The 15,738-nt window shown below is 37.1% G+C and overlaps 1 protein-coding gene across 14 annotated transcripts in view; it reads left to right on the top strand.

The window, feature by feature from the left end:
* The window catches only part of ACTN2 (actinin alpha 2), a 68,172-nt gene that overhangs the window by 10,702 nt on the left and 41,732 nt on the right, over positions 1-15,738 (top strand). For all 14 annotated transcript variants that reach the window (XM_062488992.1, XM_062488987.1, XM_062488989.1 and 11 more), the window contains exons 2-3: positions 12,965-13,079; positions 14,333-14,452. In XM_062488992.1, coding sequence (XP_062344976.1) covers positions 12,965-13,079; positions 14,333-14,452 — 235 coding nt within the window. The remainder of the gene's footprint in view (positions 1-12,964; positions 13,080-14,332; positions 14,453-15,738) is intronic.

Here is a 15,738-nt window from a genome sequence, read left to right as displayed (position 1 = left end):
CCTCAAAAAAAAAAAGCATAAACAAACCCAGTATATTTAAGTGGTATCTTTAACCACAGAAATAACTACAAACATGAAATAAAAATTGGTTATTTTCTAGTCATCAGTTAAAATAGTCAAGTAATTCACATGGACAGATTATGTGCTTTGTGTATTGAGAAATACTGCATTGAGTAATGTGGCATATATGCCACAGAGGAGCCTTTTGTTGCATAAGTGGGAATTAATGTATGAGGTTTTCCTTTCTCTATGAGTCTCAGCTGAAACCTTAGTTAAGATTACAAGTGAAATTAGGTTTGGTTATCTCCAAATGTACTACATAACGGAGTGTAAAGACAACATTTACTGTGTAAATGTTTTGGGATCTGACTATTGACATATTTTCCTATCATTTATTAGTGTCAGAGACTTAAGGATGTATGTTTTGGTGATGGTAAAATTGGAAAAACTTTCAATATCTGTCAGAAGACCTTGTTTTATGATTATGGAAGTGCTTTAAAGAATGTTGTTAAATTGGATAGGAACATAGTTTTATCCCACTCTGTATTGACAAATTTATAATGGATTTACTTACTCACCTGACAGTGTAATGTATAATTACTGGATAAAGATAGCATGGTGAAGAAAATCAACAGAGAAAGCAAAGGAAAGACATTTGGAAATCCAGTCAAATAAATCCTGGATTAGCCTACTTTAATTAATCCTTCTATTTCCAGAGGGCATACCTTTAGTTCCTTCCATACTGTACCTGTAGTTCCTTCCATACTGTAATGTGTGAATGCTTCTTTCATCTCATCCTGAATAGTATTTGGCCATTGAAATATGTATGTGCTGAAACAAAACTGTTAACCAGCACTGTCTGTGATAGTTCATGAGCTCTTGGGAAACCAGAAGGAACACTGTAAGGTACAGCTGGTGGAAGAAGGACCTAAGAATAGAAACAATAGGAGATCCTATCTCTTTATTAAGAAGGTTCATATGGCACTGATGGGGTAGTGGTAATACATGTTCTTTGTTTAACAAACTTGAGAAAGCCCCAGGCACTTTGAGGGGCATTGATTTCCCCATTGCAGATCCACCACAGAATCCCTTTGGGGATTACCTATACTTCATTTTCAAGTCCCCACAGGGAGAGGAAAATGAAACAGAGATTGTTCTTTTCTTCTGTAATTGTGAAGAAGTGGACAATTGGTAAAGAATATAGAGGGAGACAGAAAACAGTAAAATGGCTGGTCTCAGATATTTTATCATTGCTGAAACAATTCCCTCCAAACCTGTTGACATTTTTAATGCAAATCTTTTTCTGAAGAGTCCTTCTAGTTTGTTGATACTTCTGTGAAGCAGAAATACAGGAAAGGTACTGTTCCAGAATTAATGAATTCTGAGCCACATAGAAACTGGTGAATTTCTTTTGAGCCTGTCACACTTCAGCCTTTTGTTGTATATTTTGGTCCCATGACATATGAAATACCTTTTCCTATGTTTTTTTTTTTTCCCTCAGTTTTTCAATATTTAGATCCTTTGTCTAACTTGCATTTTGAGTGAGACTTCCCAAATGTCACTTTGCTCAAAAGTGATCCAGAAAGCACCAGAATGTAAATAGGGCTCTTTTCCATTAACTGAGCATGCCTTCAAAAGTATCAGTTGTCTTAATTTTGTTCACCCAAGATTTGTATCTAAAAGTCTTATAGAGAGCAAGAGAGATGATGCATGGAAAAGAGATATTTGGGAGTGTGCATCAGTACTTTGGAGTTTCTAACAGAACCTACACACTTTATGCTCTGCAAGCTCTCTGCTTGGGTCCCTAGTGCCCTGCCTGACTGGTTGGGGAGGGGTATTTGGGCAGCACTTTATGAGATGTGAATATGTACCTCTGTATAAATGCAAAGATGCAGTCTTTATTACATGGATGACAGAGTCCATTAGAACTCATAAAAATGTGCAAATTTCTTTGTGGCACTCAATTTTGTGCAGTGTAGTGGCAAATCTATTTTAATGCCTTGACAACTGGGCAAAAACTAATTTATTTCTGCGCATGCACTGTGAGGTTCTGCGGTGTAAAGTGATCGGGAATGATGTGTAAGATGTTAGTAGCCATACTACTGCAGAATGTAATGTCAGGCTTGCTTGTTTATAGAGTGTACATGCAAGCTCTGCAAAGTGCAGTGTATCAGAGCAGAGAATATTTGGATAGGATGCTCTAAAGTCAGCTTACCTTGTTAAGAGGAAAATACTGTTGTGCCATGCAAATAGGTGGCAGTCCTCAGAGGTTCAGGCTGGATGCTGTGAACTCCCTGCCATGCCATGTAAGAGTACCCTGGTTCTGTCAGAAAGGCACAGGTCCTTGTGGGTGATGCACCTCTATTTCTGCAGATTTCCGTAGGAAGCATTTTGAAGGGCAAAATTTGGCAGTGCTGCATGTAACAAGAAAAAATTATTCCATGTTTTGTTAACTGTTGAATTAATAAATTCTAGAAACAAATTCAAAGAGATCAGCAAGTTGTGTAAACTTTTCCTTTGAGGGAAATACAAAATCAACATCTGAAAAGAAAAAAAAGCCATTGACCAAAAATACAAAACTTTACATTTGTGTTGTTCCATTGATTCCTTTTGTTTGTGTTTGGTTTTGTTTTTAAAGCATTACTGCCATTTAAGAACTGAGTTCTGAATATACTTGATTCACAGATAACTTTTTTCACCAATATTTGTTTTTTGAGGATTATGAAATACAAGTTCTTTCACTTTCTACTTTAAACACTTTTAAATTTTCAAAATGCAACAGTTAATTTACATGAAACTGTGAATTTCACTCCATTGTAAAGATTAACAGAGCCCATCTAATTCTGCATTTAGAGGTCTCAGTCCATGGAATGTGTTTATATTTCACTCTACTGTGGGATAAAGGTTTTGGACATATAAAGAGGTTTTATAGCTTGAAAGAAGTTGTACAGAAATTTGTGGAGGAGCAAGAGCTCAGTCATTACTCACAGTCTGTCTTTTCACTCTCATTGGAGAATGCAATTTAATATGAGGGCTATTATAACTTGGAAATTTGTTAGTAATTTGAGAACTTTGTTTACTTCACAGACTATACCATTATTTACCATTCTCTAAATCTAATCTTCCACACTGAGAATGTGCATTGGGTAATGGTATGTAATCCAAAATCCAGAGGTATTAATTCTGTTATGATGAGGTACTAGCATACCTGTTGGTTTACAAAAAAGGCAAAGAGAGCAGAGTCATCAAAAGACCGTTGTGTAACTGTAAATGATGTCATGCATATTGTTATTGAAGTGGAAGGGAAAATGAAGGGGTAAGTTCAAAACAAACAGCAAGGGATTGCTCCCCATTACTCCATCTGGCTACTATGAATTATCCAGGGCTGACTCAATACAGCTGGACTTGTGCATTTGGACAAAGGATTCTAATAGACTATTGCCTGGATGGTGTTGGGGACCATCTTTTTCCAGGGATTCATGCATCTGATGTGGATGACAAACTGTACTGCAAAAAAAGTCATTCACATTCAAGAGAAAGCTGACTTGTACTTAGCAAAACTGACTTGCTTAGCAAACTTAATTAAAAGTTTCAGCATTGCAAAGCCTTCCGAGTGGAATATTCTGATAGCTCCCACACCCCAGCTCATGATGAAAGGTAACCTTGTGCTGAAGATGGACTTTAAATTTATTAGTTAGGATTGTGTGGCTGACGGGAACCTTTCACTTTTAGGTCAGTGTTTTGAACCCAGGCCAGGTGAGTAAGTGACAAGGTTGCTAACAAATGCAGACTGTTTGGTAATATCTATGAGGTGAGTTGTACGCTCAGTTTAGCTCTCAGGGGGACAGGTGTCCCCATCACTTACACCACCAGAAATGGCAGCTTCATTGGAGGTGCCCAAAACTGACCTTATTAGTGAGAGGTAGGGACAGTGACTTTTCACACTAGAGGTGAAAGCTAAAAAAAATTTCTGTGGGGTTACTCACAGTCGTTGCTATTTTTAACAGTTCCTTGAGCCACTTCTTTCTCCATACTAGAGAGGCTGGCATATTCACTAAGGAGTTTAAGGAGAGAAGAATAACTAGCATGTAACTAGATTTACAGTAGTAGGTAACTGGTTTATACTAAAATGCTCGGTTTTGGTATTAGATGCAAAATTAATGTTGGGTGACAGTGAACAGATACTGAACATGTTGGTAGTTGTTATGTATTGTTTTCTGTCTGTTCAGAGTAGGTTCTGGTTTTGATTCATTTTTTGCAGATCTGTATTTACAAGACATTTATAGTTTTTTCAACTTTCTAATCTCTCTTGCTACTGTTTCTTTATTGGGCTTTTTTTCAGGGTAGTGTTTGAGCATCTCAAAAACAATGGTTATTTTCCCCCAAAATAGTGCTGTGGAATATGGAGGGTTTATTATTATCCTTGAATACAGAAGTGGGATGCTGAAAAGCACTCACCTATGGCTAACATTTTCCCCCATTGTTGTGAAAAGGATTATAGTCCCTTGTGAGGAATCGAGTCATAATTTGCTTAGCATTTAGGACAGTAAAAACATTTTTAAAATTCCTGCCTTAAGTGCTTTAAAAGCTGTTTCAAAGCTAGGGAGAAAACACAAGTGTCAGGGTCTCTTCTCAAGGATGATAATATAGACCTCAGGAAATAGGTGTTCCCATAGAACATATCATGGAATCCACCTTCATTTTGTTTTGGTTTGTTTAGTTTCTCATAAACACTCTTCTGCCTTTTGACTTTGACTCTCCCTCTACCCTCTATTTCTTTAGCTTTGTTTCATTACTGTTCTCTGTCCTCACCATCTTTTTTTTTCGTTTTCTCCAATATCACTGACAAATCTCCAGTATTAGATTTCTTTTTGCTAAGGGAAATCAGAGGGTCAAGTGAAAATAGAAGATGGAAATGGGGATCTCCACTTAAAGAACAACCTGACAGAAACAAAATTTACAGCTACCTGTTGCTTGCCAAGTGCTTGGATTCCTACAAGGGAGTTGTTTTCTGCTGAGTGACTTCTTATTTTGTAGTCTTTGGATCACTTATCTGGCAGGACACAATCTGGCAGGAAAAACAGTCTTCTTGATATTCTCCCTTTTCAAGGCTGCAGTGTAGATGTCGGATAGGATATGAATCTTCCATGAAGATCATAGCAAGTATGATTGGGAGAATTGAGACTTCTTGCTTGTCTGAATCTGGCTTTCTTCAAGCTATTTGACTGATTTGTTACTATTAGTTTGAATTGTATCTCTGTCATGAAACATGCTTGCAGACCCATGGTTTTGCTGTCTTGCTCAAATGTGATAAGCATGCACCTTGTTCTATTATCCAAATGGGTAGGTATGGGGTATAGTATATAGGAAATGCTTCAGGTCAGGTTCCTACAGAAGTCTTTGTAATAAGCTCTCCCACTTAGAGTGGGCCACTACTCACCACTGGTAGGAATAGACTCTCTGACTTGCTAAACACACCATTTTCCCCCTGTGGTTTTGTGTTTAGTTTGCTTTTTTTGATAAATAGCTGACTGCTATTGCAACCGGCTTAGGTACATGACATAAAAGAGATCTGCTTCTGTAGAGTCTGGGTGCGGGACTTTTAAAATACTTTGGCTTAACCAGTGCAGCTAGGACTGATGGCTTGAGTCTAGATAAAATCATGAGCAGAGGACATGTGTACCTAAATGCAGGCTTAGAACTGTAGCACAATGTAAGTTTTTTGCTTGCTTGTCCTTGGAAGTTTAATTTTTAATATGATTGGTTTTAGCAGAAGCTGATACTTACTGACTTTCATGTAAACAAAATATGCCAGACCTCTTTTATAAGACTGTGTTTCTCCCTTTTTAATTAAAATTTCTACATGTAAATTTGCCGTAGACTATTCTGGTCTGCTTAGGTCCTAGGAGTATGTTAAAAAACATTCAGAATTCAGAGAATACATCAGAAGAAGGCAGGAATGGTTTTTCTGTTTGGTTGTTTGTTTGGTTGGTTTTTCTGTTTCTTTCTCCCCTGACAGTTCCTTTGTCTTTCTGATTCCTTCACCTTAACAAATTGGGTAGCTTGAAATTGTTGTAAAGATAAGAATGAGTAAAGATATCTTACTATTTTTATAATGCAAAATAAAACCATACCCATGCTTTTACTAAAGGTCTTCATAGGATCTCTACATGTTTTATTTCTGTGTTATTTTTCTGAGTAGGCATCTCTTTATTTGCTTGATGCTTGAAATTCCAAAAATTAAAAGTAGATTTAGACCAGCATTTTCCTATGGTTCCTAAGTACCTTTTAGTTTCAAATGGGATTTTTAATATTGCATGTGTTCTTACTTCTGAAATATCAAAGTTTTTGTTTGAAAATACATTTTGAATAGGCAATGATTTTAAATTGGAAAAATACTACATCAGACAACCCTATGGTACTGCATGTATTTTGAGAAGTCACATGGTTGGATTTTACAGATGCTTTCTTAAAGCTTTCTTAATGGGTGTCATCAACAGTACTGAAAAATGAAAAGGGCTTCCTTCAGGGAATATAGCTGTTGAAGCATTATACTGATGGTCCATCAAAGCTCTGAGTTCTCTGAACACTTACCTAAATTTTCACACTTAAGCCTGAGACTTCTTTCTCACATGTAAAGATGGGCTTATGTACATAAAACTTCTCTGCCTTTTCCAGCTATCTCAGGTAATCCAGTAAAGATATCTGCTGTTCCTAATAAACTTTGCAATATTTTAATTGTTTTAGCCTCTTTAAAGACCTTGTGAAACCTCTCAGCTTCCTTCCTTTCCTTCCTCTTCTTTCCTTAAGAAAAAAAGGCTGAGGTGAGGATAGTGCAGGCAGTGATCCATACTAAATTTTCCATGCAACTTGCTACTGCCTGAGGTTTTTTCCCAGTTTAGATCACTGGGACAGTATAAACTTTCTCTGTTGTCTGCTCTGAAAGAAAGAACTAGCATCACTCACTTTGTAACAAAAGTCTTAATAATCTTGACATTGCTCAGGGTTCAACCTTGCTAAATTATTCTTCAAGGGATATTTACATGCTCTGGGTGTTTTTTTTGGTAATAGCGAGCACTGTAAAACAGACGTGCAGTCATTCAGTACTGGAGGGAGTTGCATGTTTTGTAGGAAACCCTAGACTCACATGGGATTAGGCCACCTGCTTTGCAAGGACTGAGGTCTCCCCAGGCTCTTCCATGCAGGCAGAATGCAGAGTGCCAATAAGACACGTGCAAAGTCCTGTGTGATGAATGCATCCCTTTGGTGACTTCTCCTGTGAGTGATAAAACTAGGGGGCTGGGAGGAAGTCCCCGGAGTTAGTAAAATGTGTGCCAGTGCAGAATGTGCCAGTGTATCATCTCTGACGCCATCTGTTCAGCTATATGGATGGATGTGCTGGAGCACAAAGGGCTTACTCCAGCTTTGGATTTGGGCTACTTCTGATGGAGCCTCTACTCACTTCCAAAGTGAGATGGTCCTGTGCTTATCCTTTCTTGTGTTTCCAGGAATTTGGCTTTAACATAATGCCTGTGATTTGAGGGTTTTCTTCTAATAACATTTTGGAATATGCTAAACATTTCCTCTACCTTAACCTTCATGCTATCCTTCACAATGTTTTCCCTTTGCTTCACTTCAGTTGTTGCTATGCTCTGGAACATTTGGTGTTAAAATCCCACTTTGTTTCCTGGTGTTCTGATGTGTTCCAGTTGCACTGGTGAAGCACGTCTCCTGTTATTCTAGTTATTTTTTAACATGTGCCAATGCATTTAGGTTTCTACTGCCAGAAAAAAACACAGCAAGGGAACAGCTAATAATAATTCAAACCAACAGCTAAAATATAAGATTTTATTTATTTTCAATTCATAAAAATATACTCATGCATGTATACATGTATAGCTACTCTAGATGCTCTAGGAGCAGCTCAAAGATACCATGTGTAGTTATGGGTTTACATCAAGCTAGCTTAAAAGTGCTGTGCAATTTTCTGCTGCATTTCACCTTCCAGCCTCTTCTTTTGGGAACAGAATAAACAGTTAGAGAACAAGGGCCAACACAGACTGTATCCTAAGGCCAGAGAAAACCCCTGATTCTGCAGCCATCAGAACATGATGTGGACACAGGAGCTAGCAGATCATGTTGCAAGTTCTCAACTTATGTTTTAAAACATGGATAACAGTCAGATGGGAAATTCTTCAAGGGGAAACCTCAGTCTGGCCTACTGGGAATGTTCTGGCAGAGGTCCTTCTGTAATACCCTTGTCATGCACTCAGAGCCCAGCAATGTTCTGTATAATTGCAGAGTGAATCACTGCATCCCATTTAGCCTAGAAATAATGAAGACCCTCAGCTAACAGAGAGGAAAAGATCTTTAGAAGAAGGGCTGTAAACCAGTTTCAAGAAACAGATGGAAATAATTCAGGGTAATATATATGTAAACAAATGTGTTGAATGTTTGTATTCAAAGTTAATTTTAGTCAGAAGTGTTCCCCTGCTCTAGTTATTAGAATTTAAGGTCTATGAAAAAAAGTTGTGATTCTGTTTTCCTTAGCAGGCACAGAAAGTATTAAATTTCCAATTCAAGTAAAAACAAATCACTCCTTTGAGCAAGTAGCCTTTCTTGGACTGACAGGGGTACAGACCAACAGACATATGGCTTTTAAAATAAATCTTAATTTTGACCGCTTATAAATACTGTAGCAGACAGAAATTTATTTGAGTTGGAGTGAATGAAAGGCAGAGTTAACCTTGATATGAGATATAGGTACTAAAGAGGATACAGGTCCCCAGTGCTTCATTAGGCTGGATCCATTTCTGAATTTCAATACTGAGTACAAACCCACAAATCTTTCTGAACTCTTGGAGTGTATCCCCTGTGCGCACAAGTGATGCTGCTGCCTTAGTGATGTTCATTATGGACTCGCTGTCGGTCCCAAATTAGAAATTTGCTTTACATCTTCAGGAGGTGGAACAAGTTGTCTTGGCTGACCAGTATCGGAGGGTGTGGTGACTGGTTTTCTCAATTGTCTTTATCTGTATTATTACGTGCACATGTGAAACTTGTTTTCATAGCATCTTGTTTTCTGGCTTTGAACCACTATCAAAAGTAAGTTATTGTTACACTCACATAAAAAGGATATATGGGCTTTCACAGAACTATAGGACAGCTCAGATCTCAAAGACACCATTTTTTCCCAGCAAAGCACGTCTTTCATTGTGCCTGTGTGAAAATATATGTACAAATTTGGCATACCCTATTCTTTTTTGGCATTATCTGTAGTTGATTGATAATTAATGAGGGATATCTCCTTTTGCTGCTGCTTGGTTGCAATTTTATTTGTCAGAGACAAATTAAGTGGCCTGAGTAAATTACCAGGTAAGAGTTTTTCTCCCCATAGGTATACAATTTACCATCACAGATCTGTGAATTGTGGTGAATATGCTATTGGCAGTATACACAAGGAGGCTAAGTGGGCATAGAACATAAATTGCATTCTCTTTCCCGGAATTAGTGTTTCCAAAATAGACCTGTGACAGCAGTAGACAATTAATGGTCCATTAAGAGAACATTCACCTGTGGGACTGTGAATTCTTTGGCTTCCTGCCCTGCATCCCCTCTTCTGGGGTCTTTTCTCTCAGAGTCTTAGCAAACTTTCTTTTGTAGTAACAAACTTGGAAAGGAGAATTTTTTATTTATTTATATTTTCAATTTGTAGAGCCCCATAGGGCAAATATATGCTAAAAAGAAATATCTAGCTTTGTAGACACTTATTTGTGTCCTTCTTGGTATTCATTTTGCTGCCTTCAGTCTTGCTTTGATTCTCTGGGCAGTCTGATACTCTGAAATGTTCTGTACAGCTCAGCAGAAAAAAGAATTTGCTTTGTCTAAGTAATTTAATAGCTTTTAAATCCCAATGGATTACAAATTTCTAGTGTACTATATGCTGGCTGCATCTTGATCTCCAGGACTTGAGCATGCTTTGAATTGTTTCTTGACTATGAATAGAATTGTTAGTTAAAGCCAAAGCAATGAGAACAAGTGGTATTACAATAAGAATAGAGGGATGAGGGCTAAATAAAATGTAGATTGAGGAAACTGTTAAAATTTGCAAGTGAAATTATGCAGTAGCCTTTATGCAGTCACTAATGAATTGTATCACTGACACATAGTTGGCACTTCCCCAGGTATCGTTTCTATAACCATGTGTAGTCCTGGGAAAGAAGTTGGGTGGTACCAGGCTTAAGAAGCCACACACCAAGAGTCTGCTGTAATGTACTGCAGTGGCATTTCCTTGAGGCACAGGACAGCACCAAGTTATGGCCTGGGGCACTGATAAAATAGAAGACTGAGCAACTGTAGTTTAAATAAAAGACGTAACTCTCTTATTCTAGATATAGAAGATAATCAAAACTATCTAGATACAGAACATCTAAATAAAGACTCCAATCACAGTAGAGTGCTTCAGCAGAACTTGTTATCTCATGAATGGAAGCTTTGTGGTAATTCCAATTTATCCGTCAAAATGCTACAAATGCAATACAACTGGAAGGAATCTTAAATAACATACAAATATAAAAAAGCAGTTCATAAAAACCACTCTGTCACAAACTATTTATTGAAAACAGCTTGACTCAGGACTAGCAGCATCTTTTCTTTTTCTATATCACAGCAACATAGGGTGATTATTGTCTGCATAGAATGAATGAGATGAAAACCCATTTGTCTCTCAGGAAATTCAGTGTCATAAAAATGTCCGTTTTCAAGAGAAACTATTTAAATAATTTGAAAACTCTCTGATCTTTGAATAGGACTTATGTTTTGTGTCTATCAGTGCAGCATCAAGTTGATATATATATATATATATATATATATATATATATATATCAACTAAGTTCATATATATATATATATATATGAACTAAGAATATTTTAAGACTTCTCAACTGGTGGGATTGTTGCCATTAAACTCTTAATTAAATGAAAAATGAGGAAAACTCATTAAGTTGAGTGGCACAAGATGGACATTTACCATAAATATCTAAAGGAAGAGATGGAAATGGCTGAGGTTTTTCTCCAGCTTCCTCTCTGAGTTTATTATGGTGTGCTTGGAACAGTTCTACAAACTGCAATAGCATCTGCAAATAACACATGTCCACCATTTAAGCCTAATTCATGAAAGGCTCATTTATTTAAAGGTTCAGATTTCTGATATTTATTGCCAAATTTCCATGCAAGATTCATGCGCATTTACCCTTGAGTGCTTTCAGCTTTTTTTTTCTGTATTGCCATAGTATTATTCCTTCCAAGAAGCTTGTAATAATTTTTAATGTTTGCAAATGACTTAACGTGGTGCTAAGCTTTTTTGAGATACATACCACCAAAACAAGATACTGCTTGAGGCAGACGAATTAATCTTATGAACTAGATCCTAACCCTATAATGATCCAAACCAAATGCCATCCTAGCACTCCATCATGTCGTGCCCTGAGGGTGGAGGTGCCTAGAATCTGTGCTGTGAAGATTGGTATGCTCTGGTTTCAGATCTCTCATGAACTCATTAAAGCTATTTACCTTAAAATGAGGAACTTTCTGCCTTCCTGAATGGAAGCTAATGTCCCTTTATTAAAATGTGTTTGCAGATATGCTTCAGCTGCAACCTTACTTATCCCTATATTCACATAGAGCAACTTACATCCCTACCTACAATTCAGCCCCTTCGTGTCAACAAAAACCCCTGCCTAGAGACAGTTCCAATATTTTCTTCTCTCTCCACTTTTTTCTGGTTGCCTAGAATTAGGAATTTCACTGCACAACTCTGCCAACTCCATAGCACTTCTTGCCTCCTTTCAATTCAATAGGAAAAGATGATAAAAGGAAGTTGTTCCTTGTTAGTGTAGGAGCACTGAGAAAAGAGCCCAGTAAGCTGCCTGTCAATTCTTCGTATAAACTGAGTCAAACCCAACAGTAGTCACAATGTTACTCTATAACAAAAAGTTTTGGGTTTTTTTTTTAGGATTAGACCATTTGGGAAAATTCAGTCAATGTTTTCTTAAGGTATCAAATCTGTCTAGAATCTGCAGAAATAAATTCCAGGAAAGATCTTTGTCTTAATCTACTGGCCTTCTTTATTCTGTTTCTGAAAGATCAGAAATTAAATAGTCTAAACAAACAGGCAAGAATAAAGAAGGCCAAAGGCAATTTCTTATTTACAATTGGGATGTATCTTGTTTTTTAAAACTATTTTAATTAAATGTTTTTAAAACTGGAAATTTGATGTAGCAAAAGAAGGGGAATTTCAAATATTTGACAATTTTAAGAAGCTGAAGTCATTGTTACTACAAATGTTTAGTGACAATGACTTTGTTATATAAGTTAAATGCCTGCTAAAATACCTAGTAAATACAAACTTGCTTCATGTATCTTAACAGACACTGAAAAGCAAGGACAGTTTGTCAGAAGGCTGAGAGAAGTAATGAATATTTAAAACCCGACTAATTTAACTACTAAGTTATCATAGTAGCCCAGGTTTTAACTTCATTCATACAAAAGGTAACATATATATGACCTCTGCAATGGAATTAATTCTGCTTTTCACCTCTGCAAGTAAAAGCAGACTTGATTACTCGCTATGGACACAAAAATATTCATGGTTGCTTTTGTGATAATTTTTCCACTGCAAACTTAAGTATCTGCATTTGTGTCCAAGTTTTGCCTTTATGCATACAACTTCTCTCTGGAGATGCATCTGCAAGTGGAATCTAGCACAAAATTGTTTCTATTCAAGAAGTTCTTTGCATCTTCATGAACATCTGAGACAAGAATTTTGTACTTGGCAACATGTATAGAATGAATGGGAGCTGGACATCCAAATCTCAGATGCAGTGTTTGCTCATATGCTTAGCAGTTGTTTGGAAAATGCCTTGTTGATAAGTTTGTTTGTTTGTTTTTTTAATTGCTATTACAGACGTTTACAGCCTGGTGCAATTCCCACCTCAGGAAAGCAGGCACACAGATTGAGAACATTGAGGAGGACTTCAGAAATGGCCTCAAACTGATGCTCCTCTTGGAAGTTATCTCAGGTTAGCTAAAATAAAGTTTTCTGTGTATTTACAGTATACTAACTGAAACACTCTTAAAAGAACAAAAATTGTTAACAGTTCAAAACAGTGAGCACAAACTCTACGTAGACAGAAAAGTGAGAGTTGAAACACACTGTAAAGCAAAAAGGAGGAGAAAAGAAGCTCTGCTTTTTGCTTGTGTCCAAAATTTTCTTGTTTGTGCTTGTGTTCCAGGATATCACAGTGTATCAGCGTATCACTGACATCACAGCATTGTTGGACAAACCAAAAACATTGAGGACCTTTTCTTAGCGCCTTACACTTAAAAAGTCTTTACACTTAGGTTAAAATTTCATTTTATTCTGCTTTTAGCATAAACATTTTGCTTTACTTTTAATGATTTTATTGGATGTACCAATGCTTTCAAAAGTGAGTGCCTAAAGTGCACCTAGATCAATATTTAGTCACAAATAAAAGGTCTTGTTTTTCAAAAGACTGGAACATCCAAGACATTTTACTAGCTGGTGTAAACTCACCATGTCCCTGTTCTTAAAAATTATTCAGAGGGGCAGTCTCCCAGGTAAGATCAGAACGCCCCTTAATGGGAAGGGAATAGCTCAACCTACAACCACACAAGGCATTTGAGAATTTTGCTGGAGATTCCAGTGTACAAAGAAATTCCTCAAATGATCATTCTTCATGAAATGGAGAATCTTTTTAGAAATTATTATTCTTACTGATCATTTGAAAGAATAAGTTTGTTCAAACACCTTAGCCTTATGCTCTGAAATGAGCTGCTCTGCTGTGCTGGATGAGGTTGTTAAAAGCCATTCTTTTTGGTGAGATGTGCAAGCATGCTATGGCTGATCTGCTGGACAGAATCCAGCCTCTCTTTACAGTTGGGCAGATAAGCATTATGAGCTCTGAGAACATTCTGCCTTCTTATATTCAGCTACTGTAACAGACAGTAGCAGTGAACCAGAAGTGGAGTAGGAGGAAGTACACATATATCTTCCAGATGTTTAGGGCAAACCAAAATTTTACTCTGGTTTTACTGCTGTATCAGAAAGATCAAAATTAGATGCTTCCACATTTGAATTTTCTTTTCAGGGTTTGGTTCAAACCTCTTTGGCATTCTTTTAGAAAAGTACCTATTAAAATAATTGCTGACTTTTAGGTAGTGTTAGGGCACATCCACTCTTGATTTCTAATCACTTTTATGTCTGTAGCAAGCCATATATAAGAATAAACACATTAAATTTATTGTTCTGCAGGGGAAAGGCTACCGAAACCAGACAGAGGGAAAATGCGCTTCCATAAAATTGCTAATGTCAACAAAGCTCTGGATTACATCGCTAGCAAAGGAGTGAAACTTGTGTCAATTGGTGCAGAAGGTACGTGACAGATCTTGACAGCACACCTTACTTAGGTCACTTTACAGAGCTGTCTGGTGGAGACCCTTGGCCACATTATGTGCACATTACTGTTCTCTACATATGGGTGCCTCAGAAGTCTCTTAATTACGTTAATTGCTCATCTGTGAAAAGACAAGAGGTGGAAATTTTTGGACACCTGGAGGGAGATAGGGGTATAAATGAGCACTAAGCTTAGTCTATCTCCAAGGTTAAATTGAATTGTCTGTGTTTCAGGAGTTGTTAAGGTAACGATTTATTTTCAAGAACATTTTACAAGATCATTGTAATTTTCCCATACATTATTAAAAATAAAGAATTCCTTTAGAAAGAAGGTTGGATTCTAGGGTGTGTTTTATACAGTCTGGTATCTTTAGGAGATATTATTCAGACAAAAGAAAGGCTGATATCACTGCTGAGTGACTGGAACTTACTCCCACTTTATTATGAGATTTTCTGCAGCTGTGTTTCTAAAATTCAGATGTAGAGTTAAGGAAGTGATCAAAAGAAACTGCGGTAGCTGGGGAGAGATTGAACATATGAAGAAATATGGGATGCTATTTAGTAAAGTAATTGCTTTTTTATTCTTCTGCTGTTCAGGTAGCTAAGTACCAACATGCGGTTGGCTAGCTAGATTCTGATAGATGTAAACTGAGCTAAAGAAGGCAGACTCTCGCTGTAAGTGAATCTGTGCCTCACTAGGAGATTCAATTAATTGTTTAAAATGACAAAGGTGTGTGTAGAACTGGTTACTCCATTAAGCTATTTGCATATTGGGTTCCATAGCCATTACCATACCAAGAATGATGTGGCTAGCATGATATCCAACTATTTTTGATTCCATAGCCTCAACGATGTGCTTTCTGTGCTTTTTTTCTTCACTCTAACATGTCCTTAGAGAAAAATTTTATCTGTAACCTCATTATGATGATGAGAAGCACTCCTATATTCTACTGACATTTTTAGGCCTTTTTAGATTGGTTTATGAACCTCTTCTTCCAGTTTCCAGATTTCTACAGGCTTATATGTACTGTTATTCTGGCTTCCAAGCCTTGATCCCAGGGAGCTTACTGCAGTTGTGGATGGAACAGGAGATTCATTATGTGGGATAAGGGTATCTGTAGAAATAATGGAGAGATCTGTCAGTGTTCATTTGTTTTACCATGGTTTGACCTAACCCACTTGGTTCCTCAAGTATTGTTTACCAAATGTGTTCCGTTTCTAGATCTAGAACTCAAAAATCCCAAGAAATGTGCTTCCTGGGAAGA

Source organism: Cinclus cinclus, chromosome 3 (genome assembly GCF_963662255.1).
Source record: "Cinclus cinclus chromosome 3, bCinCin1.1, whole genome shotgun sequence".
NCBI lineage: Eukaryota > Metazoa > Chordata > Aves > Passeriformes > Cinclidae > Cinclus > Cinclus cinclus.
The sequence above is the reverse complement of the archived record's forward strand: the minus strand, read 5'-3'. Positions and strand labels throughout refer to the sequence as shown.